Source organism: Neomonachus schauinslandi, chromosome 2, assembly GCF_002201575.2.
Source record: "Neomonachus schauinslandi chromosome 2, ASM220157v2, whole genome shotgun sequence".
Lineage (NCBI taxonomy): Eukaryota > Metazoa > Chordata > Mammalia > Carnivora > Phocidae > Neomonachus > Neomonachus schauinslandi.
In genome coordinates, this window is record NC_058404.1 from 6,923,636 (window position 1) to 6,950,201 (window position 26,566).

The 26,566-nt window shown below is 51.9% G+C and overlaps 1 protein-coding gene across 1 annotated transcript; it reads right to left on the bottom strand.

The window, feature by feature from the left end:
* Window positions 1–6,394: 6,394 nt before the first annotated feature.
* On the bottom strand, window positions 6,395–25,898 carry XKR5 (XK related 5). Its single transcript, XM_021694154.1, is given in 13 exon segments — window positions 6,395–6,690; window positions 6,693–7,196; window positions 7,199–7,321; window positions 9,363–9,474; window positions 15,211–15,380; window positions 15,961–16,093; window positions 16,862–16,992; window positions 16,995–17,069; window positions 18,059–18,143; window positions 18,145–18,244; window positions 23,964–23,992; window positions 23,994–24,151; window positions 25,841–25,898. Coding segments are annotated over 13 exon segments (1,974 nt in total).
* Between the last annotated feature and the right edge of the window lie 668 nt (window positions 25,899–26,566).

Sequence of the window (26,566 nt, forward strand, 5' to 3'; positions counted from 1 at the left end):
GGACTTTTTCTTCCTTAATGGCAACAGTAATGATCCCCGTAATAAAAATCAGCCCGATGGGCCCTGTCATCCGAAATGCAGGCTAGGTATTATGTATGCCGGGTCTCAAGAATGAGCTTCACGGGTAAGACGCTGGATAGTTCACAAATGCTGACTTCAGATTTAAGGGCCCTGGCTACTGAAATTGGAAATTCGTCATATTCCTTCAATAGGAAATGGATAACCGCATTTGAACACCTCATCATCTCAATAAACCTTAAGCACACGATTTCAACCAGGATAGGGCATCAGCTTGCTGAGAAAAGACAGAAGGCACTGTGTGTGCCGAGCCCTCACATGCCCGTGGTGCAGGCCCCGCGGGGTGTTTGGGTGTGTGACTGAGGGTTACACAAGCTTACCCTTAGGAGGATTCTGGAGGGAGAACTAGGTAGGAGACCGGGGGCTCCGGGCGCCGCTGAGAGGCAACAGCGCCACCTGCTGGGCCCATGCGGCCCTGCGAGCGCGGGAGGGCGAGCGCGCCTGCGCAGGGGGCCCAGAGGCCGACTTCAGGCACAGGGAGGGATGCTCCGCTCTGCCCAGGGCTGGGAGTTAGGCCAGATTACAACGGCATTAGGCCTTAGAGTAAAACGTGAATGTGAAGTGTGCTTCACTCATAATATCCGCCCGCTCAAATAGCCCCCGTGGAATGTCTCCATCAGCAACGTCAGCCAGGCCGGTAACCACACAGTCCATTAACCGCTCCGCGCGCTCGTGGTTCCTGCACAGAACTTGTCGTTACGGCGAAATATGATCATGAATTAAGTGAGAGAAGAAGGCATTTGGCCGTTTATCTCAAACCCAAGTCGAAACTAAGCCAGACTGAGCTTTTAGCTGACAAGTATTTAAAACAAAGGACTCAAAGTCCTACAAGTTTTTATAACTTTACAAAATTCAACTTGGACCCTTGTCCACCTGACTCCTTTACTCAGATTAATCACGTTACTTCCTGACCTCTGGGGAGAACTATGTATTGACCTCCACAAATTCTTGAGACATTTGAGCATGGGAAGTGGGGTCCGAGTATGTAAGTAAAGCTTTATCGTTCACTTTATAGTGGTTGCCATTTAAAGCAAGCAGCTAGACTCGATTCCCTTCCCGATTCCCAGATCTTCTGGAGATAAGAGGGAACACAGGGATCTGACACTTTGGGGATTCCCATTGTGTGTGCTGGTCCTTTCATCAGGGCTACTTTATCATCCTGTGAGCCCACAAGGCCTGAGAAGAGTCTCTGACCCACCCTTTAACCATGGATGAGTTTTTGGCTCTTATGCCAAACAAGGTCACAAGGCCAAAGCAAGATGCCCCCAAACATTTCTATGGCTTTGGAGCAATTACTGTGAAACTTTTTAGTGCAAACAAGCTTAACTCTTCATCAGGATCCAGTATGCATTTGCTTTGGGACACATCAATCTCCAGGACAGGGGGTGGAGGCCTCCCAGGTTCCATGGCCTCAGGAAACAGTGGACCCCTAGACGCACAGGATGTCTGTGAGATGGTGACTCTCTAGAGGTCATCAGCATGAGGGATGGAAAGGAAGAGAAGGCTCCTGTCACTTGGGCAAGGCAGTTCACCAAGTGCCTTGGTGGGCATGAGTAAAAATCCTATAACCTAGCCACACCGATGTATAGTACTCCTTCCTTACAGGAGAGGAAACTGAGGCTCAGGAAGGTGGACTGGTTTATGGACAGTCAGGGAATCAGCTAGAGAAAGAGTCCAGAGAGAACCCAGGTTGACTCTCCCACACGGTCTCCCCCTCATGCTGCTTCCCTCAAGGCACAGAAAGCCCAAAGCTCACATCTGTGGTTGACTAAACTTCAGGTATAAGAAAAAAGAAAGAAGAAGAAGAAGAAGAAGGAGGAGGAGGAGGAGGAGGAGGAGGAGAAATAGAAAATCTCTGTTCTCTTATCAAACATTCCATCTTTTAAAGTAAGTTAAAGACAAAGTGTTGCCTTTAAATGCAGAATTATCAGGTCCAAATGACATCCTTAATTGACCTTGGTTGGTTGCTGTTTGTGTTTTCTTAGTTTCAGTTTAAAGAACTAAGAGCAAAAGTCCATATTGTTTATTCTGTTCCCAGCCTCAGCTTCTCCTCTTTTCTTCCTCCCCCACCCCCAGCCTTGCCAATTTGTAAACAAATCAGAAAATCCCCAATGGGCTGAAAACCTGTCCATAGTTTACTCCAGCTGGAAAGAATTGTGCTCCACCAAGATTCAGACCCCGTTTATAATGGAAACCCTGACGGGCAATGTTGTGATTATAGTCTTGCCATAATGAATGTATCTGTGTGGTCAAAGTCACGGATTTTTCCATGGTATTTTTTCCATGGGAGATTTCCTCCCTGAGAGCTGTTAACTTAAAATCTGGATTATAGCTTTGACTTTAGAGCAGGATCTCTCCTGGCATCGATATAGCTTGAAGTTAGTGATTATATTGACTTTGGTAGGCCTGATTGGCAAGGGGGATATTAGTCAAATTGATTTTTTGCAAGATTGACGAGGGTAGGGGATAGGGATCTGGTGGTATAGAAATTTATGTCAGGAAACTTGTACACTTTCCCAGATTTTTAATCAGGGAGTATGTTCTCTCCTCTCTGAGCTGGTAGCTACATAAAAGGACAAAAAGTGAATAGGGGCTGATAGATATTAGGGTGACCAGCCACCCCAGTTGGCCTGGGACTATTTGGTGTTAGCCCTAAAATCTTGCATCCCAGAAAACCCTCCAGCCTCAGGCAAACCAGGATAGTTGGTCACCCTAAATAGTATGGAAAATTGAATTAAATTCAGGAGAGCAGGAAAGTAATAGCCTTATTTCAAAGAATAACCAGACTGAGGTTTAAAGTAAAATCCTTCCTTGATGCTTAAAATACTTAAGTATAATCAGCATTCAGCTTGAGAATGTATTCAGGAAACAGCTCAAAAAGAATGTACAAATCTTATGGTTGGTGCAGCAGAATATAATGTGAAAAACCAAACAAACCACTATTCTAGCTAACAATTTCAGAGGTTAACCTCTCTTCTGCTCTTTTGGAGGCATAAGCAGAACAAGGCATCGTGTGGGGGTTTGGGTCCCCCCCAGGAGGCTGCGGCCAAGGGTCCCACCACCTAGAGTGTTTCCACGGTATCTTGGCTGCACTCTAAACACTTCTTCTCTCTGCTAGAACAAGAAAAGGATGCAGGAGAGAAGGAAGTCAGAGGCCCATCAGGGGAGCTGGGGTCCCCTACCTGAGCCCCCACATAATGCCCCACCCAAGGGTCTCCCTTTCTGGTCTCAGGTTGTTCTGTTTGCCTTTCCAAGGGCTGCAAAAGCCACCTTTAGGACTGGTACACTGCCTGAGGTGAAGAGAAAGGAAGGAATACAGAATCCAAACTAAGGCAGACATGGCCAACACCAGAGCCAAAAACATTGGTCCAGGGAGCCCCGGACAAGCCTGTAAAGTGTTGAGAGGAAATGGATATCAGCCCTCCTTTTTGACGTCTAAAAAGATATGTCAGGACATGAATATCGAACCTATCTCTGGAGTCATAAACGCCGAGGCTTTGGAGTATGTCTAATATCTCTTTCTGGATTTGTAAATTCAGAGCCTTGTTAGATGTGCGTTAACTTGGCCACGAAGTCCAGGACCCGGGGCTGGAGAAACGGGGCGCGAGGGAAGTGGCCCGCGGGGCTGGACTCTTCCCTCACTCCACGGAAGGTGGGCTTGGCCACATGACTCGTTGAGGCCACAGAGCATGGCAGGACGGGCAGTGTGGCCTGAATTTCTGGCCGGCGCGTCCACAACTCCTCTCCCCGGGATGGAGAGCACTTGGCGCTCTGACTGGCAGCCCAATGCCGAGCCCCGAGGAGGACCCGCAGACCCCGGAGGGGAATGTAAGTGCTCCTTGCTAGATGCCACTGTTGTGTTTGCTTCGCATCCAAAGCTCACACAGGCCCCTGCTTTGAACGAGGGAACTTCACCTCATCTCACCGATCTGATTCTGTTTCAGTCGTATGGCCCCACACCTGTCATAAAGCAGCTGTGACAAGGTGGTCACAAGGGCTCTTTGTTCTAGGCTCCCTGCCGATGTCATGGGAGTGCAGAAGACAGAGAACTTCCATTCTCATTTTTCTGCTTTTTTAAAATCAAGGTATAACTGATATACATTATGTTCGTTTCAGGTGTACATCCTAACGATTTGATGTTTGTATATATTGAAAAATGATCACATCTGTCACCACATAGTTACAATTGTTTTTGTGCTTCTTAATAGAAGTACCTGCCCCTTTATCAGAGTTCCGATTACCCCATGGGAGCGGAAGAGCGGCTGTCTTGTTCTTAAAAGATCAGAGTCTTCTCCAAAAAGGCAGGGGGTCTGTAACAGTTTTACAAACACCTGCTTCCAAAACGGCTTGTTCAGGGAGCTCCTGGCTGGCTCAGATGGTGGAGCGTGCCACTCTTGATCTCGGGGTCTTGAGTTTGAGTCCCACGTTGGGTGTGCGATTACTTCAAAAAGTAAAATAATAAAAAACAAAAACAAAATGGCTATTCAGAAGCATTGCTTATGGAAGTACAATCCTTGGTCATCCAGGAAAAACCTAGAAATTCAATTCCACTTACTGGGTATTGACTGAGCGCTTGCCATGAGCCGCCCATGGGCTTACTTACTTCCCAGGGCAAACAGCTGAAGCAGAGAGCCGGCTGCAAGCAGCATACATTCTCTGTAGAAACATGGGCATCGACCCTTATTTCCCACAGCTTCTGGAGAGCCCAGGGTTCCCTGCTTTTTGGAAACAGCAGTGAAGGTAGTATTTGTCTGGTCTGTAGTGTTTAAGGATACTGGTAGTCAGTCCCTTTCTTGCATCCTCTGTGGCTTCATGGGATAAGAAGGAAGTGAACTAGCCTTAGAGAAATCAAGAAAGCCACATGGGCAGGTGCAACAGCAGACGTAAGATAAATACCCTCGAAGCCAAGGCCACGGGAGTGACACACATGTTTTGAAGCTCTGGCTGATGGGCACTTACGGAGGTGGTGATGACAATCCAGTATATCCAGTATAGAATGCTGAGCTCAGCAAGCAGAGGTTAAGCTACTCCTAATATTCTAGGGAGGAAAGGAGTAGCCTCTGACGTGTGGGAGCTGGTCTGGTGCCCACATTCCTCCGAGCCCTTTGTCCCACCTCTCACTGAGCCGCCCCCACGGGGTACACTCCCCTGGCTGCAAAGGGTCACGAACCCAGCTGCTTCAAGTCCAGGTGGCCCCTGGTGCTCTTGACCCGAAGGGCATTGGCCTTTCCCTCTAATAGTATCATACTTGTGCCCCACACATCCCGAGCACAGAGATGAAGACACGTAGTGTAGAGAAGTGAAACCCTCTGTCCAGTAACCGTTTCTTCAGGGGTGCAAGGGCATTCGGTCCCTGGGGAGCCTTCGGGAGGGTCCTGGCCCAGAGAAGCGCCTTCTACTGTCCTGGGCAGAGTCTCCAGTGCCATAGCCCACACCTTCCTGACAGAGTATCCCCTTGGCCAAACCCTGCTCAGGCTCCCCTGAACTTTCCAACGAGGCCTACTTCCACACTTCTCTCTGCTTTGTCCAGTTTTAGCAAGAATCCTGCTGCGTCGCTATTAGCAGAATCCTCCACGCTCAAGGTCTCATCCCCTTCTGTATCTGGTCAAATTCCCCAGGCCCCCTCAGCCCCAGGTGAGGTCGGACCACCTGGTCTGCCTTCATTGCGAACCCTGTTAGGTTGGTTTAGCCAGTCTTTCCCTTACCCCTCAGGCTTCCTCTCGGTACACTTCCGTCCACTGACCCCACTCTGCTCCTTGACCCTCAGTTCCCACTTGTCCGTGCTGTATCCGGAATGGAGTCCAGGTGTAGACTTTTCTCTTAACCCCTATTGCAATGGTCCTCGATATCATCTGCTTTTACTGCTTTCGCTTCTGCTCGGCTCTGGTTTGTCTCTGACGCTCCTTCCGCCAGGCAGCGGCTGGGGGCTCTTACAGGTACCTGTCGTACCGACATTCAGAGCCGCTGTCTGCTATCTGCCCTTGGCGTCTGTAGCCAGCAATAGGGACAATGACAATCTGACAGCTCACTGCGAAGTCACACTACACTTCCTCTCTGATGCCTGACTCTTGTCCCTGAACCCAGAGGTGTTTGGGAAAGCTAGAGCGGACCGCCTGCGGACAGCGCCCAGCCCTCCACGTGGGCTCTGCCTTCTGCTCCTGTGGTTTCTGACCGCACTTCTTTAACCAGCTCTGAAGGAAGGCTTCCAGAGACTTTGGAAACGCTTGTCCCCAAGAACCCGCTTTAGGGGAAAGCTGAGATCACAAGTAGCGTCTCACATGGAACGGAGGAGGGAGAACAGTAATGAAGTGTGAGGTCAGCGGTGGAGAGGAGCCACCTGACTCCAAGTCGCTGGCCGGCTGACCTGCGGGAAGGAGGGCTGTGTATTTAGCAAAATACTAAGGCCTAGGATCGGGCTGATGTTGGCTATGGTGTCAGGGAGGGGCCGCGTGGCCGGCTGAGGGGAGGACTCTGCCCTCCTCCCAGAGTGGGATGTCTGCGGAGTCGCCTGCCTGCCTTCCTGAGGTGAGGCTGGGGTCCCCTCGGCCATGGCACTGAAGTACAGCATGGAGCTCTCCTGTCCTTCCCCTCCTCTCCGCCCACCCACACCTCTGCTCCTTCCTTCGGGCTGTGCTCCCTCCATGCGGCTGACTGCTTCTGGGCAGGAGCTGGGTCATGGCTGTCACTGGCAAAAGGGACCAAACTGGAGGTTTCCAACAGGTCCGCTTCTGAGTTCAGGACACCTTGAAACTCAGAGCCTTTCTCTGAGGACAGGAGGTCCTGAGGTGACAGTGGGAGCTCTTGCTGGGGAAACAGGGGTGTCCTCTGCTGGGTGTAGCGCTGTTTCAGCCCCCATGAAGGGGGACGAAAGCAGCCAGGACTGTCTTCTCCAAAGGCTGCACTGATCTTAGACCCATTTCCTGTTTCTAGGGCAAGTTTCACCAACAGCCAGTGATGATGACTGAGGAAACAATCCTCCAGAGCAGTCTGGCTTTCCAGCCCAGCCTCTGGGGGTCCCCACGGTGGGCCGGGGGCCTTCCCCAGACCGGCGAACTCGTGACTTTTCTCCTGGCGTGTGCCCGGGCTCCCTGGCCTCTCCCCAGCTGGAGCCGGGGCCCGGGAGAAGTTTCTGTCTCTGCTTTATCAGCCCCTGGATGCCACACAACTCCTGGATGGACACAGCCCTGCCAGATGCCTGTGGGTCCAGGGTGTAGCGGTCTGTGATGAGTTAGCGAGACACTGCCTGAGAAAGAGGCAGAGAAAGAAGAGCACAAGGTTATGTTCCTTGAAGTCCTGCATCTTCCCCGTGGTCTGAGAACTCCAGACTCTGGAATTCCGAGTAGGGGAATATAATTGGGATCCCAAACAGGACTGTTGTTGGAGTATCAGAGCTGGATATTCCGGGGGAAGTTAAGGAGCCTTCAGCTTCCACAAGCTGCAAATGTTTCTAAACGGAAAAATGTAATAACAAAGTTTAATCCTATCGATACTATGACTTCTTTCTCTAGGGCAGCTCTAACTGAGCACTCTAGGTGTGTGTGTGTGTGTGTTTGTGTGTGTGTGTGTGATGTCCAGTAGAAAGGCTCATTTTACTTTCAAATAACTGGATCAAATGCTCAGAATGCAACCATCCACACACCAGAGGATGGACTCCAAAACTAGGGGAGGGGGAGGCAAGGAATAACCTCAAACACAAGACCCAAGTAAAGGTTAAACATATCCATCAAAAACCCCATCTCAAGGAATTTCCATGCGAAGCAACAACACTTCCTTTGAGCATAAACATCTTAATCACGTTGTTGTCAGTTTAATTTATTTTGATCAGAAGTGTTGACTACGGCAATAATTTCTTTAACAGAGCATTCCAGTAACCTCCCACGTTATTTCCAGTTTCCTGTTGTACTAGATCAAGTGCCTGGTTTCAAGGCGCTCATTATAAACAGCAAGAAACCTGGAGTAGAAGCGGGGGGGAAGCACCCGAGGGGCTGGCAGACTGCGGTGTGGGGAAGCTGGGCGAGCCGACAAATGACCCCTTGGATCCTCTCCGACTACTTTCGGGGGATGAGGCGTGGGGGGTCACAGTGGGCTTCCAGCAGGGGAGTGGAGACAGCCATCCTGTGGGATGAGTGGTGGCTCTGTGGTGGGCACCCCTCAAGCCACTTCTACACATTATTCGGAATTCTCACAATGATGTCACCCATCTTTGATAATGAGCCACCCAAGGTCAAAAAGGGGAACTAGCCCCCCTCCTCAGGCAAGTCCAAAGTACATGCATTTAATGAGTGACCTTTCCATGGGGCCACATCATTCATAAGGTTCTGGGTTGCAAACCCAATCTGGCATGCAGTAGGCACTCAATAAATGTTGGTCAGGGGAGCTCAAGATGTCAGCCAGAGCCATCTGCTTCAGAACTTGTATGCCTTTGCCGACAGCTCACCCACCATCTTCCTGCTGAGGACTCCCTCCAGGGCCACTTGGGAATCAGGGGTTTGGGCAGCTCCAGAAAGAGGGGGAGAAGGATCAGCAGCTGGGTCTGTCTGAGCCCCTCAGGCTGGGAGCTGACCCTTGCCCCCGGCTCCCCGCTCACCATGCCCTGGGTCACTGAGAATGAAAACATCTTTCCTCCCCCGTCCCTCCCACTTTTATTTTTATTTCCCAAGCGTAGGGAGGAACGCCCTCTCAAGCTTACATTCATCTGTTAAGCCAAGTAAACACAGTGGGCATGGTGCACTCGGAGTCATTCATTCATAAAGTCAAGCTAATGAACTAAAACTGCCAAGCACTGTCCCAGATGCCAGATTGGAGCGGGGTGTGAATCCCAGCTCCACCACCTACAGAATGTCTGATCTTATGGGACATTACCTAACTTGCTCTGTGCCACCTTCCTCAGCTCTGAATTGGGGGTAATTCAGCATCCACGTCCCGGGGTTCTTGTTGGTAAATAGCACGTGGTGTCTTGTCTGGGGGTCCTTGCTCTACTCCCCCTGTGCTAGGATGCTGAGTGGGGAGGGACAGGGAAGACTCATGTTTAACCCCAGCCAGAACCCCAGGGAGGAGGCCCCGCCCACGAGTCCTTACGGATAGAAGTGGACAGTTTGGATCCAGATTTGCTTGGGTTCTACTTCTGATGCCCTGGTGGGGACCATCGGCAGTCCAGTGAGCTCCACTCCTTGCTCTCCACCTAACTGCTCCTGAGGAGATTCCTGCTCTTAGAGTTAGGGCATCTTAAAGAAACAAGTTGGGGTTGGGGAGGGAGGGAACAATAAGGCAGCGTTGGGCCTTACCAATCAGAAATCTGGACAAGACTCCAGCTACGGTCCACAGGCTGGTCTGGGAGGCCCCCTGGAGAAAGGCAGTGGACAACAGCAAAAGGAGGATGTTCTCCAGCAGCATAGTCTACGGGACCAAAAGGAGAGTCACCACCCCTAGTCAAGTGCACATGGCCTCAGGGACACTCCCATCCTAAATTCTGCAGCAGTATCCTTCAGTGTTGGAGGCTTCGTCCTCAATGCCCACTGGGGTGCCCATGGCTGACTGGGTCCCCCTAGAAGCAGGGTCAAGGTCTGAAAGAGCTTCTCTGGCAAAGGGGGATTCTCCTGGTTCTCAGTGCAGTTTATTAAAATATCTGCAGAATCATAAATGCACAGGGAATAGAAGGGCATAGTCCACATGGCTATGGTGGTTCCCTTTGCTGAGTCAGGCGGGGCTGAGAGAGGAGACTTTTATTTCCAACTTTATACATTTCATATTCTCATGTGAACTGTTCACGTGTCCTAGTTTTATGATGCAATAATTCAAAGTATCTGCAGGGCTCACAGTACCACTGAATTCCAGTAAACTAGTGTCCCAAACTTTTATAACAACTTTAGTATACTTTAGTATTGCTTTGTCGATTATATGCCTCTTTAAAGGTAAATTTGGCCTGTGGCCTGGTAACAGCACTCCTGATGGCTGAACATGGGGCCTTCCTCCACGGTCAAAATGGCGGCAGCTTCTACAGAAGGCTCTTTGTACCCCTCACCCAGGCGGGCTTCTTAACTTTGGTTTCCAGTTTGTTTGTTTGTTTGTTTGTTTGTTTGTTTTTAAGATTTTATTTATTTATTTGAGAGAGAGAGCAGGGGGGGAGAGGGAGAGAGAATCTGAAGCAGACTCCATGCTGAGTGCAGAGCCTGATGTGGGGCTCGATCCCGCAACCGCAAGATCATGACCCAAGCCGAAACCCAAGAGTCCGACACTAACCCGTGGAGCCACCCAGGTGCCCCTGGTTTCTAGTTTTTATATATAAAAATATATTTCTTAGGATAAGTAAACAAATTGGACATAATTAGAAGATGGTATATTTAAATACTGTGTATGAGGTAATACCATTAGGCCAAAAGTCTTAGAAAGCTTTGCCGTGGTCATTCATGGGCACCATTTTAACTCCAGAAAAGTAAAATAAGGAGGGAATTGAAAGCGTTATGAAGAGCTACTCAACAATCCTGAGAACGCCCACTCTCCCCAGGCCTTCCGGCTCTGGGCGGCACTGTTTGAAAGGTCCAGCAGGTATTATTTCAGGACTCAATGCCACAAAACTTGGAATTTCTCTCTCTCCTTAAATTAACTGCATCTCATCAGCTATCTGGTCCTGCTGAGTCAAATTCTTAAGTTTGTCTCAAATCCATTGCATTTTTCCTGTCCTCACAGCCGTTTTCATGGCAGTTCTGATCCTATTGCTTCCTGTCTGAGTCCTATGGTTTCCTGTCTTCATTCCCTGTTCACGGTCTCTCCTCCACACCACTGCCAGGTGATCTGTTTCACCTGCAGATCAGACCTTGTCATCCCTCCCTAACACACCTGGAAGTAGCCCCATCTCACCTGAGGGGCATCAAGACCCCACTCCTTGACAATGCGGGCAATCCTGTTTACAATGCATCCCCAGTCTTCCTTTGCAGAGTCATCTTCCAACCCGCGCTCCCACAGGGACTGTGCTGGCTACCGGGATGGGCCAACCTGCCTGAGCTAAGGGATGCCCAGGGGCTGGTAAAACGTTATTTTGGAGTGTGTCTGTGAGGGTTTCCAGAAGAGGTTAGCACTTGAATCAGTAGACTGAGTAAAGGACCTGACCCTTACCCCCTCACCAGGGCAGGCAGGCCTCGTCCAATCTGTGGAGGGTCTGAATAAAACAAAAAAGTGGAGAAAGGACAATTCACTCTTTTCTTGAGCTGAGACATCCATCTTCTCCTTTCCTTGGACATCCGAGCCCCTAGTTCTCAGTCTTTTGGACTCGGACTGAATTACACCACATTTTCCTGGTTCTCCCACTTGCAGAAGGCATACCGTGGCCTACCTCAGCCTCCAAAATTGTGTGTGCCAATTCCCATAAATCTCCTCTCATGCATGTCTATACAGACTATCAGTTCTGTTTCCCTGGAGAACCTTGACTGACACAACACCACCACCAACAAAGACTCTCCTTGACCAAACCTGACTCAGATCGGCATCTCGAAGCCCTCTTCTTGCCTCGGCCTTAAGCCTGGCCTATACAAATTGCAGACATGTAGTACAAACGCCTTTGTCAACCACCCCTCCCCCCACACACATTAAGAGATTTGAACAAACACTCCCATAGCTCCTAACAACTCAAGGCTGCCTCCCTAGGGTGATGAACTGGCCCCAGTTCAGTTTCTGCCTAAGAAAGCTAACACCGCCAGGAAGATTTACTCTCTGTTCCAGCCAAAATCTGCTGAAAGGCAAGAGAGGCCGTGAACCCCCTTTTAGATGAGTTACTTTGGAAAGCTTGCACGTACAAATCCCCATCTCTGCGTCTCTGAGGTGTAACTCCTCTGCCACCCAGAACTGCCTCCTCAAGGACCAGCGAGCTGTCTCTCTGACGCACCAACGCTCAAGAACACCCTCCCGGCCCAGGGGTGGGAGGGCAGCCTGCTCTAACTTGCATGAACACTGCCGCCTGTCATGTGAGAAGTGAGCTCCTCCTCCCGATAAACGCAGATGGCAGTCACCTTAACCACCCCCTTTCCCGCTGTTGATAAATTTCCATCTCCCTGACCCTGCTCAAACGTCCGATGTCCCCCCCAGTCCATGCCCCCATCCTCCTTTAAAAATGCCCAGCCACCGCCCCACAAACTGAGATTGAGGTCCGTTCTTCACTGTTGCGACGGACTTAATAAACTCTGCTTCATCACCTTTAACCAGTAGTCTGGCTCTGCTCGTCTGATGCCACCCATGCTCCTTTCCCGCGGGCTCCCTGACACTCCGTCTTGTTTCTGCAGCTTTGCCTGAAATGGCCCCTCCCCCCACCCCCTTTTCTTCCGGCCGGGCTCATCCCCCGAGACCAGCTCGAATGCCCCCTTTTGTAAAGCCTTCTCGGACGCTCTCTGTCGGCCTCTTGTATTCCTGCGGAGTGGTCTCCGTCACAGAGCTTGCATTCATGGGTCTGTGTCTTTGGGGCCCCTGAGGCTCCACCTGCCCACACGCCGGCCTCTGAGTCCACTTCCAGCACACAGAGGAAGCTGTATGTGCACACTTAAGTGAGTGAGCTGGTAACAAGTGGAAGACATCAAACCTGGCTTTGCAGGGCATTCACAAATCATCCAGAGGCCGGCCGCCTCCTCTGGAAGGGAAGGGAAGGCGAGGCATTCTCAGTTAGGCTGGCCATCAGCACCACCTGACCCTGCTTCCAAAACACCGATTCCAGGGTCTCCCTCAGACCTGTTGGGCCTGAATCCCTGGCAAGGCCCCTGAGTGCCTCTGACAGCCAGCCAGGCTGAGAAGTGGGGGCACGGAGGCCCCGAGGCCCTCCCAGCTCAAACGCTCTCAGCTCCACCGCCCAGCCGTGTGGCTTGCTGGTTATAGCTGGGCTCGTAGCATCAGACCAGCTGGATCTGAACACGGCCTCTGTCTGCCCAGATGCCTGACTTTCCATGCCTCAGTTTCTGTACCTGTAAAATGGGTTTCGTCTCATTGAGGGCTGTGAGAAGTAAGACAGTTAATGAGCTTAGAACAGTGTCTGGTGCATGATGATCCTGCCTCAAATGTTAGCAATTACTAATGATTCTGTTGTTACTCCCAGGACCTGAAGACGAGAACAAGAGGTCATAGGAGAGTAGGAAAAAGTTCTAGCACAGAACCTACAAAACTACAAATGCTTCATACTTCTGTTGAGTGAATCAATGAAAGAGGAAGTCCAAAAGTTCCTGCTTTGACCTTGGGGGCACGGTTTCCATTATTTAAGCAAAGCCATTAACCATTAAAAAACAGAGCTACTCCAAGCCCCCAGGCCCATCCTCCTTAGAAAGTGATTTCTAAGTACTCTGTGGTCTTTTGGCTTTTGGAAAAACAACAACAACTTTCTCTTTGCCAACAAAACACAATTTACCCCAAAGGAGTCACTGTCTCTCTGGGTCAGGGCTCATGTGTCTTCCAGGGAAGGTGCCCGCTGAGGAGGGGCAAGGTCCCATGAAAGGACAGCGTGGCAGGCCTGCCATTTATGGGGTGTTGGCAGGAGGCTTGGACCAGACACCCAGGGATCAGGGCCCGGCCTGGGCAATATCGCCGGCCGGCTGGTGACCCTGGACATGGCAGGTCACCTCCGTGAGTGGAGTCCCCGGCTCCGATGAGCACGCTCAGCACCGCATTAGGCCGAGCGGAGCCTGAAGGAGTCTGTAAGTCACCCGGGCGAGGGCCGTATGGCATGCCTGCACTCCGGTGCAGTCCACTTTCTCTCCTTCCCACTTACCTGCTCTGACCTCTGGGTTCTCGTGACCGAGTGAGCGGCTGGGAAGGACAAAGTTTTGTTTCCCTTCCTCCCGTAACAGCCTCTCAGACTCCTGGGGATAGGACAGTGACAGACGGCAAATGGAAACCCTCTCCGCGTGTCCCTCCAGCTCGTCAGGCACGCTGGCAGGGGGACACCCTGCTCTGCAAACGCTAACTCCCTTTTATTTGCGTGCACAGAGTGGGCTGGAAGCTGCTGCACCCCCAAGCAGGGCTGGACCCTGCGTGTTCCTCATCCTCCTGCACAGCGAGATGGGCACGCTTACTCCTGGTTCTCAGATGTGGAAATCGAGGCTTGCAGAGGCTCCATAATGTGTCCAACACCACGCATCCTCATGGTCTGTGGGCCCCATGGCCTGTGGTTGATCAGCCATTTGGGGCTCTCCTGAAAGCAGGAGGTGACCACACCACCCGCCTCTCCTGGACAGGAGCGGCCCCTCCTGCCCCTTCCATTTGCTCATGGCTCCGTCCTGCAGGGTCTGCTCCCCTGAAAGTCTCTTCCCCCATTCATCATCAATAATGGCCATGAGGCGCTGGTTCTTCTGCGCCAAGTTACTTATTTACTCTTCACAGGGGACCCCGGGAAGAAGGTGGATCTTATATAATTGTCACAGCAACACCAAGAGGCCTTGTTCTCAATGTGTGATGAAAAAACAGGTGTGGAGCATTCCAGTCCCTGGCTGAGTGGGCTGGTAACAGTGAAGGGCGAGCCACAGTCCCAAAGCAAGCTGCCTGATCCCCAAATCTGTGCTCTGCAGTGCCGGCTACCTTTTCTCTCCCCCGCTCTTGGCAACGCAGCTTGGCTTCCACCTTCTGGTCCAAAGCATCTCTGGTCATCCTGGCAGGAAGTGATCCTCACCGTCCTTGTGAGTTCAGGCAATCTTATCTCCTAGGATTTACCCACATTCTGCCTTGTTGTTTGGTTATCTGGGTATGGAGTTTATCCCCCTACTGGACTAGAAGAAGCCTGAAGACAGGCCTCCTGTCACCTTCGTGCCTTCTGCACAGTCTAGGGCCATGCCTGGAACCCAGTAATGATGGAGTTGATGAACAAGGACACCGTGTATGTGACTTAACATAGCTGAGCTGTGATGCTAGCTATCAGACGTAAAGAGTGTCTACAAAACACAGTTCTTGCTACGGTGACCACCGTGCAAACAACTGGACGTCCCGGTACCATTTTCAGAGCTTGTCATCATCTCTGTTCAAGATCCAAGCTCCTTTTAGAAGCTTTCCTAAGACTAAGCTGTTCCTTCTTACATAGCTGTGTGTGCACGAGTACACACACGCACCCATGCACTCTGTACATAGAAAATGAGCACATTTAGGATTAAAGAAGCCATCATCCCCACTTGCCATGTAAAACATGGCCATCCGATGTCAGGAAGGGCTGTCCCAGAAGTTGAGGTAGCAGAGGATGTACCCGGCCCCCACGAGCAGGTCGAACAGCTTCCAGTGGCAGATGCTGTCCACGATGTCATTCCTCTGTGCCACCAGCCAGAAGGTCATCACCAGCCCGTGGGCACCTGGAGGGAGGCAGGCCGAGGACGTCAGCGTCCAGGAGGGGAGGGGGCAGGGCAGGGACACGGAAACCGGGGCCTCGGAGCTGTCCTCTCTGCACTGACCACACCTGACTCAGCATCCAGTGATTCGACAGGAAACCCACACCTTTTATCTTTGCCCCTATTGTCTCACTGGATCCTCACAGTGGGTAGTGAACTGATGTGGGGATGAAAAAACAAAGACTAGCTTCAGTAACATCTTGCAAACCTCACTTCCTGATGCCCTTCGAGTTCAGGAGGTGTTGAAGGAGGCAGTTAGGAACCCCCCATCTCCCTATGTTTTTAGTCACTGCTTCAAGAGCCGCAAGCCTTCACGTCCAAAGAGAAGAGCTATACGTGATCCAGCTGTAATTTCTAGTCCCACATTTTAAGATGGATAATACCTAACTGAAGTTGGAGCAGAATTTTTTTAAATGAATAAAACAGTTAATCTTTCTTTAGGAGCACAATTTCTTTAAAAAAATTTCTCCTTTTTGCTAACACGTGTATTAAGGCTCAAGTCTAAATATTTCTCAATGCCTCCTATTCCCTAAAACGTGAGTACGCTGTTCCTTGTTGCCGAGTGTATTTGCTGATGTCCAGAAGAGATACCTCTCCTTGGCAGGGACACCCAGACCCCTGCAGGACTCCTGCAGGGTCACGCAGACCCCGTGGCCACCACTCTCATCCGCGTGCGTCTAGACCAAGGGCTGGGGGCGGGGCTTGGCTCAGTGCAGGTGCCCTATTGGAGTCAGAGAAGAGGTCCAAAAGCCAGCATTCAGAAGAAATGGAGGGCTTTCAGAAGCTGTGCACGACATCAAAGTATGTACTGTATATTTTGTATCAGGTCGGGACAGGCAGGACCCTATGCCTGTTTGTCTACAGAAGAGATTTCAGCCCGTGATACAGAACACGGTCTGTGTCGTGTATCGTGAGCACAATTGCAGCTGTGCTCTGGACTTGGCCGGGCGTCGGGGCTGGGCTCTCTAAGCTAAGGGAGTGTGTCTGCAAAGAGAGGCACCCTAGGCTCCTCCCCTCCCTGGACGCTCACGGGGGATGGAGTCCGTTCCTCCACGCTCTGACTCTGGACTGGCCGTGACTACTTGGACACGGAGAATACAGCAGAAGCCACGCTGACCCAGGGCCAGGCCAGTTTTAAGAGGACTGACAGCTTCTGTTTGCTTTCTCTCAGAATTCCCAGCTGCCCCACAGCCCCAGCTGCTCCGTTGAGGAGAAATTGGGCGCCCCGGGGTGCCAGGCATGTGAGCAAAGACGCCGTCTGTACGGCCAGCCCAGTGAAGCCTCCTTATGGACCCAGACACCCGCCGTCCTACTGCACCCACCTGAGATCCCCCACCCCCTGGCAAGAACCCCCCAGGTGCCCAGCGAGCCCCCCAGAACCGAGGTGGTTTTAAGGCATCAAGGTCTGGGGTGCTTTGTTACACAGCCACTGACAGCCTGCTTACCTCCAGAAACCAAAACCCGATGTGGTAAGCTCTGAAGAAGAGAACCAGGCTCAGGACACGGACCCCCAATATGCCCATCCTCCAGGGCTGCTGGTAGAAGAGGGTGGCCCATGGCGTGAGAAGCTGACCAGCTTCATGAAGCCCACGCAGTAGGCATGACACACCAGGGCCCAGGCCAGCGCGGACCAGGAGCACAGCGTGCTCACACCTGGAGGGGAAGCGGACAACAGCGGTGTTTGTGGGGCGCCTAATCTCTCCATAAAACCTGGCTTCCCCACGGGCATCCCTAACCAAGCACCTGAATGGGTGGACAACACAACTCTGTGTACAGACACGCACGCCTACGCATAGGAAGCAACAAGGATGCGTGGGAGATATTTTCTCTGCATGATGCAGTGGGCGCTCCTCCCCAGCAAGGGAGCAGGGCTCTTCCCTTGTCCGCCCTTTAGGAAAAGTGGCCAAGTCCCTGATCCTCTAAGCCCTCCCGTCGAAGCTCTGTCAATGATGAAGCAGTTAGATGGCCCTGACCATGGTATTCCCTCCCAAATGCACTTTGCTGTTCAAGCTCTAGGAAAGAGGTTTAGGCACAGCAATAAAACAATAACACAAATTGTGCCGGGCCCCACCATAGGGACGACCAGAAGGACAGTGCTGTCATGACTTGCACGCATTTCATGTAAGCACACATAAATGTGGATGCTCGGAAAAAGAGAAGAGGCGGAGGAGGAGGATGCTGGGAAAGAATCAAGATGTGACCAAGAGAAAACAAGACACAGAGAGCCTTCACTGGAGAAAATGCAGGTGGGACACACATTCACTGGATCAGAGTTGTTCTCAGTCTCCACAAGGCTCTCAGGCTCAGGCCTCTGTCTGCATCCAGTCAGGCCAGTGACCGAGGACGCAGGAGAAACAGGCACACAGATCCTACGAAGGAGCTGTTGTGGGGTCCCTTCCCAAGGTGTTCCCAGGGTAATGTGACCATCTACAATTTCTACTGCGTGGACTGACCCCCACCAAAGCAGCCAGCCCCAAACAAAAGCCGATTCGAACCATTGTCTTGTGCTGGTGAGTGCGGGCTGCCCTCTTTCTCCCCAACAGGGGAAATCATCGATTGCCAGGATTTACTTACATCAGGCATTCCTTTGTATTCCCCTTGTGAAGTCAGGCAGTCTGTGCTCGGGGGTGGGCTTTTCTCACCTGGCACAGTATCTGTGAAGTCCAAGGCGAGGAAAACATGCGTCTGGAGCAGCAGGTGGGGCCCTGGCTGCATCAGAGCTTCCAGGAAGGTGGAGGGCAGACAGGTCAGCCTCCTGCAGCAGCACCTGGTCTTGGCAGGAGGCTTCCCGCTCTTTCGATAGAGCAGTGGACGCAGCATCCCAATGCCTGAGGAAGAGCAAGGGCCCGGGGTGCAGAGCCAGACTGTGACAGTTTCAACAGGATGCCCCACACCCCTTTTCCTGGCCGATCAGTGACAGACATCCAGCATTCTAGAACAAGCTGCCCTGTCCAGGCATCAGAGCCCCTGAGCTCAGGCCCCACACTGCAGTCATCAGGTCCAACCCAGATGCGACAGTGGGTGATCCTGCTCCGCAAGGCTGGCCAGAGGCCCACTCTGCCCACACGTGGGCGGGATCGGGGTGGCGGGATGGGAGCCTGGACCAGACAGGCTTGCTGGGGGCTGCTCTGGGCCCTGCAAGGTCTGGCGCTAACCCTGACCTGTGTCTTCCACCCCAGGACTTCTTGGGATGGGAATTAATTGGCTCAACAAATGTGTGCTGCAAGGCATCGTGCTGTCCTTGCTTTAGAGCATAAGGAAATGAGAAAACTCTCGTCCTCATTGTCACAGAACGTGGAACTTTGTGTGTCTCTGCAACTGGGGCAGGCACAGGGCAGAACAAGGAAAGAAACGGGGGCTTCCCTGGGGACAAGACAGGGGGCTGGAGCGTGACGGGAAGGTGTCACAGTCTGGCTGGGCGACCTTCCTACAGTCGAGACAAAGGAAGCAACACGAAAGAAAAGAAGTTTGGAAACGTTCCTGTGTCATCGTGTTTCCCATCAACCCATCCTAGAAACTTTTGCCTATGCTCCCGGCTTACGAAAGCTGTCTGGAAGGTGACATGGGGCCCCATCCTTTACCACCTGAAGAGTCGTGTAGCAAACGGGAAAACGAAACCACTCCCCAGGCACACACACTGGGGCACCGTGGACTTGGGGTTTTCACACAGCAGTTCTCCCTCGTGCACCCAGGTCCCCCCTCGGCGTCCTCACGAGCAGGAACGGGGGTGATTACTACACCTGCTCATAGCAGGGACAGCTGTGTCCACCCAGGCCATCTGGGACTGTGAACGTCTGTCTTGTCCAAGTTAAGAAAAATGGGGGAGGGTATCTTAATTTATCTCATCCTGAATCCAAGCAAGATGCATCTTTAAAGTCACCTGAAAAGCTCCCTCCGTAAGGGCCTCCCTAGGACTCTGGCTATGCGGATTACGAGCCTCGCTCTGATCTCTGGCCAACACGTCTGTGGCCAGAGCGGACGGGGGTCCTCTTTGAAACGGGTTTATTCATGGTTCCGAGGGCCCAGGAAAGATGCTTAAGGAAGCGTGTTCCTTTTTCATGATTTGGAATCCTGGAGTGAACTGATTTCTTACTGAGTCTTTGAAGCTGTGAGATCTGACACAAGCATAATGTTAAGAAAAAAACCCAACAACAACAACAGAGAAGGTCAGGACTGCAAACATCAGGGAGGGTAGCTTTCCTTCCAGGCCCGAATCATCTGTTCTCCCTCTTCCTACCCTCCCTGAAGCCTTCGCTAGGTCAATGTGCATTTTCGTTGGGTTTTTGCCACCTGCTGGAGACAGAAGGCATGAAGGAAAGGAAGCAAAGGAAAGACTTTCTCCAGAAGCCCGGGGCTCAGGTGGGGAGAGAAACCATATGCTCATGAAAAGTTTAAGCAGGAAGAAAATCGTGTCAAATCGAGCTGTGGATCGTGGTGGAACGAGTCTGGGGCCCGAGGACAGTGTGGTCAGGGAGGGCTCCCAGCAAAGAAGGGGCGCACTCACCTTGGACAGGCAGATGGGAGCAGGGCTGAAGAGAGCACATGTGGGGCCGATGGGGCAGGAAGCGGCCACTGAAATGGTGGGTCCATGCTGGGGACAGTGAGGTAGGGGCCGGACAGCAGGAGCCTCTTCTGGTCTAGCTGGGGGTTTAGGTCTCGTTTCTAAGAAATAAAGAGCCGGGGGGAATGTAGTCCACCTGGTTTTGTGAATGGGGTGTCTGGGTCCCGTGACAGAGAGGGGAACTCAGGTGATGACATCACTGGAAACTGTTGGGGACACCGGGGTCGCAGCTGAGGCAAGGTGCGGGTGGCAGCAGGAAGGAAGAGGACTGGTCACTATCTCCGTCAAATTCTGTCCCAGGGGTTGATGCCTCATTCTGGGTCCCCATCGGCTCCCGCCCAGATTTCTGGCTGCTTGCCTGGGCCCCGGTGTCTCCCCACTGTGCCCCATGGTCTCTACCGTCCCCACCACCCCCACCCAGGGCCTCACTGGACTGTGTTATTCCTTGGTTTAAACCTTTCCATTGGGTCTCCAATGCCTGGAGTGTAAAACTCAAACTCTTCCCCCAGTTGCAAGTCCCTGTGTGACCCAGTCTAATCTGTCTCCAGCCACACTCCTCCCATCTAGAAAATTCTCACCCTGCGCTCACACTGCTCACCAAGCACACCGCCTCTGGGAGATTTTCTGCCTCTGCAGCGGGGGCAGCTGTTTTCCGGCTGGGCCACGCCCCCGTGCCCAGGCTGGTGGGCGCCCCCCCACCGCCTCAGGCCTGATGCTTGGCCTCCAGCACCAGGGTGGGGTTCCCAAACGTGAACTTTAATCACCTGGAGCCCTGTTTAAGTATATTTGCGGGACCCCAGGCCCAGAATTTCTGGTTAAATAGATGCATTTGGAGAATCAGAGAAAGTCTGCTGTGATGTGATGTGGGTCCAGGTGCATCTTGAGGTCTTGCATTTTTAAGGAGTCCCCAGTGGTGATCCGTGGCTGGTCCCCCAGCACGGCAAACACCTTCTCTCTGCTCTTCTGAGTTCCCTGCTTACAGCTGCGTCCCTGGTTAGGCCTCAGAGCCCACATCTCCATCACGTGCGTCCAGGCCCTTCTGCCACACACATCTCCAAGCATGAACAAACGCGCACCCAGCGCAGCGCAGCGCAGATGAGGGTATAACATTTCTAGCTGCATTAGGAACAAATGCTCCAAGCGGACCCTCAGAAACACAGTAATTAACGTAACTTCGGAATGAAGTTTCTCAGCAAGCTCTGGTTTGTCCTAACAGCTTAAGTAAGAAGCCATACGTACCCACTTCATCTAGAACAGTCTATCACAGGCCCACAGCTTGAAGAAGATGCGTACTGCCCTCCATCTTCACGCTTTTTGGTGATGTTGAACCTGAGATAGTGAACAGCTCAAGGTTTTGGGCTATGGCTAATTCTTTTTTTAATCTTTTTTTTTTTATTGTGATAAAATACAGATAACCTAAAATTTGCCATCTTAACCATTTTAAGTGTACAGTTCAGTGGTATTGATAATTTATTAAATTAACATAATTTAAACCAATGCTACAACAGATTATTAATAATTTGTAGTAATTCATAATGGTGTGCAACCATCCCCACCATCCATCTCCAGAATTCTTTTTATCTTGTAAAACTGACATTCTGCACCCATTAAACATTAACTCCTGAACCCCCCGCATCACTGTTCTACTTTCTATTGACTAAGAACCTTGTGTAACTGGATTATACAATATTTGCCCTTGTGGGACTGGCTGATTTTACTTAGCCTAAAGTCCTCAAGATTCATCCATGTTGTAGAATTTCCTTCTTTTTAAAGACTAATTAATACTCCATTGTGTGCATAGGCCACATTTTTCTCATCCATTCATCTGTTGATTTGCTTTGCTTGCTTTGCTTCACATTTTTAGCTATTGTGAATGCTGCTGCCGTGGACATGGATGTATAAGTATCTTTTCCCGACCTTGTTTTCAATTCCTTTAGGTACATACCCAGAAGTGGAATTGCTGGATCACATGGTAATTCTGTTTAACTTTTTGAGGAACCTCCATACTGTTTTCCAGAGTGGCTGCACCCACTTGCATTCCCACCAACAGTGTAGAAGGGTTCCCCTTTCTCCACATCCTTGCCAACATCTGTTGTTTCTTGTGCTGTGGATTTTAGCCATTCTGACTGGTGTGAAGTGGTATCTCATTGTGGTTTTGACTTGTATTTCCCTGATGAGGAGTGATGCTGAGCATTTTTTCATGTGTCCATTGGCCATTTGTATGTCTTCTTTGGAAAAATGTCTGTTCATGTCTTCTGCCCATTTCTTGATTGGATTCTTTGTTCTTTGGGTGTTGAGTTTGATAAGTTCTCTGTAGATTTTGGATACTAGCCCTTCATCTGATGTGTCATTTGCAAATATCTTCTCCCATCCTGTCGGTTGTCTTTTGTTTTTGTCGACTGTTTCCTTTGCTGTGCTTTGGGGATGGGGTAACCGGGTGATGGGCATTAAGGAGAGCACTTGATGTGATGAGCAAAGGGTGTTATATGCAACTGAAGAATCACTAAACTCTACCTCTGAAACTAATAATATGAATTAAAAAAAAACTTAGAGCCAAATTTGTGGCTCACATGAACAACTGTATGTTTTCACTTTATCCTGTTTTCTGACCTATTGTTCCTCTTCCTGACTTTTCTCATATCTTTTTTTTCCTTTTAAATTATGTTTTTTTTTAGTTCCCCTTATTTTTTAAAATAGAAAGAGACATAGCTGACTAGTTGTTCTTCCTGAGGCCTAATTTTCATGACTCTCTTCCTTATCCATCTTAGTGTTAATACATACCAGAAACTCATACCACCGCTTACAAAACTTTGAGGGAGCATGGAGAAGCAAAGAATGTGGGGCCACAGGTGGACACCAGCAGCATGAATACAGATGCATTGTGGGCCTGACACAGCCCCGTCCCTGCAGAAGGCACTGGACTGGATGGGCCTGAGGGTCCTCACAGAGCCCCAGAAGGCAGACTTATCGGGCAGTTATTCTGGAAGCTTCTCTCAAGTGACTGGCATTCACTGAACTCTCCTTCTGAGTTATCACATGTTTGGTTATCTGTCCTCAAGGTCACGTACAGGGCCCCCCAGCCCTTAATGGGTTTCCTCCTAGGCTGGGCTGAGGGAAGGGGCTGAACATCTCTACTATGGTAGATGGTGCCCAGGAGGGCCTTGAATCCTGAAGGCATAAACCACCAAGAACAGCCAGCAGCAAGCTCAAACTTGCACTGACTTCCTGAACACCCTTCCAATCCTCGGCCTTTAGGACTTAACACACATGTGAGCTGCATGGCTTCACTGATATAATCACCAAACTTTTCTCCCCTTTTTTTTTTATTCCTGGCACCTAGGGGATTATGAGGTGGCTAAGAGCTGAAATTTGCCATTACATAAGCTCGCAGACAGGTCTCTCCTGACACTCCAGGTATCCAAGTACTCCCAGTGAAACCAGTATCTTACCTGCAGAGGGCAACCACAGGTAAGGCTCCTGGGCACCAGGCCCATCGAGGCTGCTTTGTGTATGGAAAAAAAAAAAACCTGGGCCTGGCTCTCAAATGGCTTTGTCCTGAAATAAAGCCTTGAGCCCAATGTCACCAGGCCAGCTCCACGGCCTAGTCTGTGGCTAAATCTATGTCACCTTCTTCAACTAAGGTAGCAGGGGTTTAAATGCAACTGCCTTAAGTGAGGCCCTTTCTATGGCTCCAAAGCCTTGACCAACAAATTAAACAAGAGCAAGATGGAATTTGGCCAAAGACACACACACACACACAGCTTTTGAAGGGTCACAGCTGCCTCTGGAAGGAGCTTCCTGATGTTAGAGACGCTCAAGGAAGTGCAGGCTGGAAGAGGGGATGCCTATCAGAGCAGGAGTTCAAAGTGGTGGCTTTGAGCATCCTTCCAACCTTGAACTTTTATGACCCTAGGATAGAATGCATAGGCTCCTACTGCACTTATGAAATCCCTCTCCATGGGTGAAAGGAGGCTGCTTGTTCCTACCGCTTCCACAGGCCAAGCTGAAGGAGGGGGAATTAGTACGGCCAGCAAACAATGACCTTGGTGTCCATCTGCCCAGAACCACAGATAGCTCAGGCCCTGGACCAGGAAGCCAGGTAGTAGCACAGAAAGGGCCAGCCACCCCCAGAGGAGCTGTCCTGGGGTGAAGTCGTAGACCGTGGAGTAGAGGCCTGTGGGATGAAAGAGGAAAGGCGAGAGGGTGAGTGCAAGGCTGGAGGGGAGAGTGAGGGCCCCTCCAACCCCGCATCCTCAGCACGGGCAGGGCTCCCTGCTGGACCCAGTCCTGGAGCAGGCACGGCCAGCTCGCATTCTAGACAGGCCTGTGGAGGGATGAAGGTGCCAGGCTCATGGTCACAGAGAGGGGCTGTTGGCTTGCATAGGACAGCATGCACAAAAACTACTTGGCACCTGGTATGTGCATTTTAAAAAATGCTAATCCTCCTCTCTGGGGATTTATTTTTTAATTTTTGAGGATGCTAGGGTAAAGTAACATAGAGGAAAGGGGCAAACCTAGGTGAGGGTCTGTACTCCCAATCAGTGACAGTGGGGGGGTAGGGGGGCTTGTGCCTGTCCAGCACCAGTAGGTGCACAAATTCACTCTAGTCGTTTTATGTGATCATTCCTTGGGTTTTGCAATATTTAAGTTTAAAATGGATTTATGGGCACACAAAGCTGCGGATTGTAGTGGAAACGCAGCATTCCCCCGGGGCCAGATAGGAACCCTGCAGGGCTGGACCGAGGGGCCAGGGAATGGACAGGCTCTGTTGGGAGTCCTAACCACCTGGGCTTTCTGCTCCCCCGCCCCTACCCGCCAAGGTAAACCAGGGTTTCCAGCACAAAAAAGTCTTTGGAGGAGTCACCACCCTGCCTAGGCCCAGCAATGCTGAGGCCGCAGTTGGTTCTCCGGTGAGAGGAAAAGTGGGCACAACGTCTGCGGGAGCACCTGGGGTGAATACTGACAGGGGGCTCCTGTGTTGCCCGAGGCCAGCCTGTCTGGGCGCTGGACCAGGGAGATTTGGAGCAGACCTCCCTCGCTCCCTCGGCCTCCTCCCGGGTGAAGATCTGGCCCAGGGCGCCACTGAAATCGCGCTGCGGGGACGCCCCAGTGGGACCCACAGGGACAGTCTTGCAAACTGGAGATTCCACCAACCCCGAGGCAGCAAGTTGCGCATAGGGGTAAAGTTGAGAGCCGCCGCCTGCCGGGGGTCCCCAAGTACGTGCGTGCTGGGAGGGGCGCGGGGCCCTGGAGGTCTTGAGGCTGGGACCTCATTAAACCCCCACCCCTCCCCAGGGACCCCGCTGAGACAGACCCATCAGCAGGGAGCCCGGCGCAAGTGGGCGGAGGCCTCCTCCTCCCCACAGAAAGAGTTACAAGTTCAAAGCAGAAAGGCGCTAACCAATGTTGCCATCTTGCTGGGCCAGGACAAGCTCCCCCAGCAAGCCGTCTGGCCCAGTCCTGAAGCCCGCAGCGGATTCAAAGTCCTCCAGGGCCACGCGGCCGCCTCCCCCGCCGCCGAGACCCCGGGGCAGGCCGGGGCGTGGGGGTGGAGGTGGGGGTGGGGGTGCGCAGCTCGCACCGCGGCCATCGGCTGCGTCCAGGAGGCCTTTCCCGAGGGAAGGGCGGGAATACGCGTGCCCAGGCTCCAGGAGAGGACCGTGCACCCGCGGGGACCCACCGAGGACGGGGAGGGCGGGCGGGGTGCCACCGTGCACGCACGGGCGCGCAGAGCCTAGCGCCGTCCGGGGCAGGCTGCCCTCCGCGGCAGAAGTGGCCCGTGCGTCCCCGGGCGTCCGGATGGGTCGGGGGGCTGGAGGGGTGAGCGGGGCAGGCGCCCAGCCTGGGGCCTCCCGGCACTCACGCGCGCTCTGCTCGGCCGCCAGCAGCGGGGCGGACAGCCCCAGGGCCCCCGGGTGCATCCTCCGCGCCGCCGCCTCTTCCCCTGCCGCCGCCTGGTGGGGGGGAGGCTTCCGGCCCCAGAACCCACTTGGGGAGCCCTGGGGGCGCCGACTCCCTGCTGGTTTATCCCAGGCGGCTAGCCGGGGACAGAGGCAGGGCAGCCCTGAGTCTTCCGGTCCCTAGGGTAAGTACAAATCAGATCAGGCCCCTCGATGTGGGCAGAAGTTTCCTCTGCCGTTCCCCAACCTTATAAGGGGCCCTGGAGAAGTACTGCGTGATGGTTTTGACTACAGGTGGGCTGGTCACCAGGTGGTTAAACTGGTCACTGCCTCTGGAGCCACTGAAAGCCCAGTGAACCACTAGTCAGTGCACTGGGATGTTAACTGGTCTCACTCTCAAATCCATCCGGATCTCTGTCCTTGCAAAAGCCTTTTCCGGATGGGCTTGAGGATTAACCAAGATTGCAGTGTGGGAGAGGTCAAGCTGCGCACTGGAAAGCTTTCAGGATACATCTACCTACCTCACTCTATAGACTATATACAGTATAACTTGGTGATGGTGATGGTGAATTTGGGGTCTTTAACTCCTAAAGCAGGCAGTTAGCCAAACCATTCCTTCTTTTTATTTGGGAGGAGTTTCCAGCCACCATCCTTGAGTCAAGGGCATTTGCCACACTGGTTTAATTAGA